At 32.8% G+C, this 5919-nt stretch overlaps 1 protein-coding gene across 1 annotated transcript; it reads right to left on the bottom strand.

Annotated features, from left to right (window-relative positions):
* Window positions 1-3068: 3068 nt before the first annotated feature.
* On the bottom strand, window positions 3069-4006 carry LOC103212922 (olfactory receptor 6C6-like). Its single transcript, XM_007958843.2, is given in 2 exon segments — window positions 3069-3991; window positions 3994-4006. Coding segments are annotated over 2 exon segments (936 nt in total).
* Window positions 4007-5919: the final 1913 nt, after the last annotated feature.

The following is a 5919-nucleotide window of genomic DNA, read 5'->3' as shown; positions in this document are numbered from 1 at the left end:
ATGTGATAACTTTTATTCCACTTAATGTCTAATGTATCAGATAATAGTATAGTTAATTCAGCTCCTTTTTGGTATTGCTTACAAGATGTCTTAGTTACCTAGGGCTGCCATAACAACATTATTTATTATCTCACAGTTCTGAAGGGTAGAGGTTTAAATTTTGGCTATTGGCAGGGCTGTGCACTTTCTTTTCTGTATTTAGGGGAGGACCCCCCTGTCTCTCTCAGCTTCTGTAGCCACTGATATTTCTTGGCATTCCAGGGCTGTTTGTAGATGCATTGGCCTCCGTGTTCACATAGCATCTGTCTTGCCTGTGTGGCTCTCTCCAAATCCATGTTCCTCTGTCATTTTATAATACACAACCCAGAAAATATTAGGATTAAGGCCTACCTAATATCTTCAGAGAATAACTCTATTCCCCCAGAAAAGGTCATTTTGACATCTACAAAAACAAAAACAAAAACAAAACTCACTGCCATCGAGTGGATTTTGACTCATAGTGACCCCTCCTTGGGTTTCCAAGATGGTATCACTACAAACGTAGATGGCCCAACCTTCCTTTCCAGGAGTGGCTGATGGATTTGACCTGGAAGCCTTCTGGATAGAAGTCAAATGCCTTAGGCACAACACCACCAGAGAATTTAACATATTGCTATCAGGTAAACTTTCAATTCATAACACATGCCATATCTTTTACCATCTTTTATTTTCAACCCATTTGTGTCTTTAAACCTTAAGTGTATCTATTGTAGATTGATATATATATTTGGATCATGTTTTCTTTTTAATATATTTTTCCAATGTTTGCTTTTCAATTGGCTTGAGTCAGTATTTAAATTTAACTCAATCTATATGTCTTATGTCTTTTTAAGTTACTCTATTCTTAAATTATTGGCTTCTTCTATGTAAAATCAATATTTCTAATGTACTTTTAAAATTTGTCACTGAATCTTTTACAATATATATTTCATATTGTTTTTTTTGGAGATTACAGTGAGCATCTTAACTTAAAACTAATGAATTCATATGAATAGACTTTATTTTCAATCATATTCAATATATCTCTGCCCCACTTACTCTTTGCAAAAATATCATACAAATTACATTGTATATGATAAAAGCAAGGATTTTCTTTTCTCCATTTTTAGAAAGGTATTTGTGCATCAAAGGACACTTAAAAAATACAACCAGGAAATTATATATAAGGGTATAATATTTTTTAAAGAGTTTATTGATAAAACAAACTGTGTGGATGTAGGTTCTTGTGGCCTTGAATACATGATGCGACCTCACACCCTTCTCCATGCCAAGGAAGAGGATTTAACTCACAATTCCTACTTTGAAAGCTTGTAAAATTCCTTTGAACAGAAATCTGAACTTAACCACTTCTACTTGAGTCTACATAGATAATCATTACACCTTCAAACACATAATGAATTCTTCATTCTTATATCTCTGATGGCTAACTATATACAATATGGAATGTCATATGTTTTATAGGTGATTTTTTGGGGATACGAAAGTATATTTATAAAACTTCCCTTTTGGAATGACATTAAATATATAGGTGCTTGTGTATGAGAGTGAAAATTGGGGAGAGTCCAGGAAGAATCTTTTTTTTTTTTTTTTAATAACCTTCTTTCATTCATACTACCTATGCAAATATTTGATAGTTTAACTTCAATGAATTCTTCTAAGCAACTCTGGAGTTCACTTCCTGACCTTTTGATTCAGTGTCACTATTTTATTTTTAACTCTTAAAATATCTCATTCAACTTAAAAAATGGTCTTCTAAGAGCAAACATCTAAAAATCCATTCTTAGCACATTTGCCAAAGCAATCTCCATAAAATAAATAATTGATCACATAGATGGCTTAGATTTAAAAAAGGAAACCCTCCTATGAAATATCTGGCTGAGAATCACCTTCAGCTCTTGTTTCTAGATCATTCCATGTGATTTGAAAAGATGTTTTAAGAAATAGACACACACAATTTGTATCCTAATGATCTATTCACACTAAATTTTCATGTAGATTTGCAGGTCTGCCAGATGAAGTTCCCACAAATTTCAGTGCATATAAGATTGTTAGGATTTGAAGTCTACCTTTTCTTCTTGCCTTGTGACAATTAATTCCAACTGCAGCAACCCTTCCCCCTAAAGGGCAGCTGACACTTACTGAGAGCTTATTGTGGGCTAGGTGCTGACCTAGAATTGCTTTATATATACTCCCTCATTTCATTATCAAAATAACCTTACTAGTAGTAACTATTATTATATTTATTTTGTAGATAGAGAAACTTAGCAACAGAGTTTGAGAAACTAGACCAGGCTGACATGTGAGTCTGGAGTTATAGCCTGGCAGGCAGGCTCAAATGATGATGATCCTAAATACCAGGAAAATGATAAGACCTAGTGATATTTGAACTAGGACCCCCAGTGTGCCTGTTCTTAAGCCCACATCTGTTAAATCCTTTTACTCTTCCTTGTTCCCTGTATATTGCAACTGTTGCAAGAATTGCCTTTCAGCACTATATTCTTATGTCACTGAAATAATTAAATATTCATTGCTATTTTTTTGTATGTTTCCACAATTCTGTACATATCTCTGTTATTTTAGAAAAATCACACACGTTGATGATTGTTGGTGTTGTTATTTGTCTCCTTCACAGTAACATGAACCATTCTAATGAGGACAAAAATTATGACCAATGTAGAACCTGGGATGTGTATATACAAAAAGTGGGTGTTAACTAATATAATTATCCACATAAATTTGTATGGAATATGTTAATATGTACTTTAACATTATTATTTTAGGGAAGTGGCATTCCACATCTTGGGCAGTAAAAAAGAAGTTAAAATTTGTGTTGAAAGCTTGAAAGTAAAATTCTAGAACACTGCAAGAAATATTAAAGATAAGAGAGATAGGAAAAGGTATACGTTGCCAAGAATTTGTTTAAAATGTTATAAGAAAGTTAAGGAATTGAAAGAATATATTAAGTAATCATGAACATAAGAGTAATAAACTTTCTTGAATGTTTTGTTCAAGATTTTTAAAAATTATCTTCATTTATTAACTAATATGAGTATCTTTTTGAATGTGTCCATAAAAGCTTGTTTCACTTGCTGGTTTCTTAAACTGTAAATGAAGGGGTTTAATAAAGGGGCAACTGACGTATAAATAACAGCTACACATTTGGATAAGGTCACCCTCTCTTTTGCTGATGCCTTCGCATAAATGAAGATACAGCTGCCATAAGTAAGGAAGACTACAATCATGTGGGAAGAACAAGTGGAAAAAGCTTTTGTTCTTTTTTGAGTAGAAGGGATTGTTATAATGGTCCGTATTATATATGTGTAGGATATAATAACTAATAGCAATGTGACAATAAGAGTTACAGTTGATGAAGCAAATGAAATCAATTCTAGGAAGTGAGTGTCTGTGCAAGAAATCTGCAAGATAGGAGAAATGTCACACATGAAATGATCAATTATTTTGGAAGCACAGAATTCCAACTTTAGTCCAAAGATCAAGGGTGGAAAGCTATTGAGAAAGCCAGTTGCCCATGAACAGAGTAGAAGTTGGTAGCACACTTTTCTGTTCATAATGATGGGGTAATGCAAGGGTCTACAGATGGCTATGTAATGGTCATAAGACATGGCAGCCAGAAGGTAAAACTCTGTAATTGCTAATAAGAGGTAAAAGAATAATTGAGATGCACAAGCATTGTAGGAAATGACTTTGTTTTTAGTCACAATGCTTGTCAGGAATTTAGGAATACAGACTGTTGTCAATGAGATTTCCAAAAAGGAGAAATTTCGGAGAAAGAAATACATTGGAGTCTTGAGGCGAGGATCCAGCAGGGTGAGGAGGAGGATGGATAAGTTCCCCGCAACACTCAAACTGTAGTTGAGAAGAAGACATATAAAAATCACAATTTGTAGCTGTGCATCATCTGTCAGTCCCAAGAGAATAAACTCTATCTCCCTGACTGGTTCTTCATTTTACCTTCGAATCTTATTATATCAATATGGGGGAAAAAAAAAAAAACTTCAGAAGCAGAAATAACAGGATTTACTTTAAGCTAATATCAGGAAATAAACTGATACCCAGAAAGGTAACGTGTATATTTGTTGCAGTTTCACAAGGCAGGTGATTCATAAAATTATAGCAGTTTGACAAGGCAAGTGATAACTGACCCTGTAACATTGATAACTTAAACATCCTCTCATTCACTGTAATGTATACATTAAGCTTTACTCATTGAAATACTGTTTTTCCTTCTTTTTCATCTTTGTACTTGGCTGATTATTTCCAAATGATCTCAATTCTGCTTAAATATTCCAAAGAAGGAGGGCATAAATAATATTTGAGATGCATTTATATGTATATTTAATAAATCATTACAATAAATTCTTATAAAATCTAGACAATTTTGTAGTGCCAATTCACTCAGCATGTTTTACTTTATAAACAGACTTTTTAAATCTGTGAAACATATAGAAATATTAGCAGTCACATATTTTCTCTAATTGTGATTACAGTTCCCCAATATGTGCTTTTAATTGTTGCTCCAATTCAGTACCACTCCATTGTTCTTTCAACTGAGTTTCTTAAATTACTTTGTTCTGGTTCCAAATCATCAGTGTTCTCATAATCTGTTGCCTTTCAACTCATAATTTTGAAATATCTTCAAAATACAGTTAGTAATTTGAAAAGTCTACATGAATTGGGGAAAGAAATATAGTTACAGAGAAGCAAGCAAACAAAAAAAAATGATTACTTACTTTCTAATGAAATTTTTGTGCTAGATTCAGATGTTATAAATTATTAAATATTAATTTTTCTTGTTTGTAGAGACCACAAAAAACTGTTTTGTCTTCTTAATTGAGTCTGATTTTAGTAAATAGTAGTAAGAAATTTAAGTCCTTTTGTAAGTCATAAAATAATATGGAAGTGATAGTCATTCGTCACTCATGACTATAACTATATTATTTTGGGCATTCAATTTCATTGTTCTTAAATCTAAAAGTAATACATTTATCTACAGATGAATAAGCCCATTTTTTCCTAAAATGCTGATTAGATACATTATGTTAGTAGACTATTGTTTTCTATATGTATTATTATATATAGTGAAAATAGCAGTTTTCTCTTTATTTGAATGAAGATATTGAAATACTACATGAACATTCATCTATTTAATGTCAATGTTAATTTACAGGTCTGTTGTTGTTGTTGTTATGTGCCGTCGAGTTGGCCCCGACTCATAGCGACCCCTCCTTGGGTTTCCGAGGCAGTATCACTACGGAACTAGGATTGCCCAACCTTCCTTCTGAGGAGTGGCTGGTGGGTTTGAACCACCAGCCTTCTGGTTAGCAGTCAAGTGCTTTAGCCACTATGCTACCAGAGCTCCTAATTTACAGGTCTAGATGTATTTAAATTGGGATTTTGTAAAGCAGTTACTTCATTCATTCTCAAAATCATTCCACTAGGTTACTAATATATTCATCACTCTTGAATAAAAATATTTTTTACTCTTATAAAAAATTTCTTTTGGGCTTTGAATGATAGCTGTAGACAAGCTAAGACACTATACCAACCTATAGCTATGTCTATTGAAAGTGCTATTTTCAACGGTTTTTTTCCTCTGATATTTTATATTTAGACTTAGATTTCTTTTTAATTTGGGAAATACATAGATTATATAGATAGATATTTGGAGAGATAAATACATAGATAAATGATAGATTAGATAGGTGATAGAGAGAAGAGACACACACAGAGAGGGGCGTTAGATGGCTACATTCGAACTATTTAACTCAATAAAGCTGGAAATCTGAAGTCAGGAGTAGTAACTATTTTTGTTTTATTCCTTGACTACTGTAAGGATGATAAACTGAGTTATCACAAGTG

Source organism: Orycteropus afer, unplaced genomic scaffold (assembly GCF_000298275.1).
Source record: "Orycteropus afer afer isolate SDZICR_OR568_19922 unplaced genomic scaffold, OryAfe1.0 scaffold01160, whole genome shotgun sequence".
Classification (NCBI taxonomy): domain Eukaryota; kingdom Metazoa; phylum Chordata; class Mammalia; order Tubulidentata; family Orycteropodidae; genus Orycteropus; species Orycteropus afer.
The sequence above is the reverse complement of the archived record's forward strand: the minus strand, read 5'-3'. Positions and strand labels throughout refer to the sequence as shown.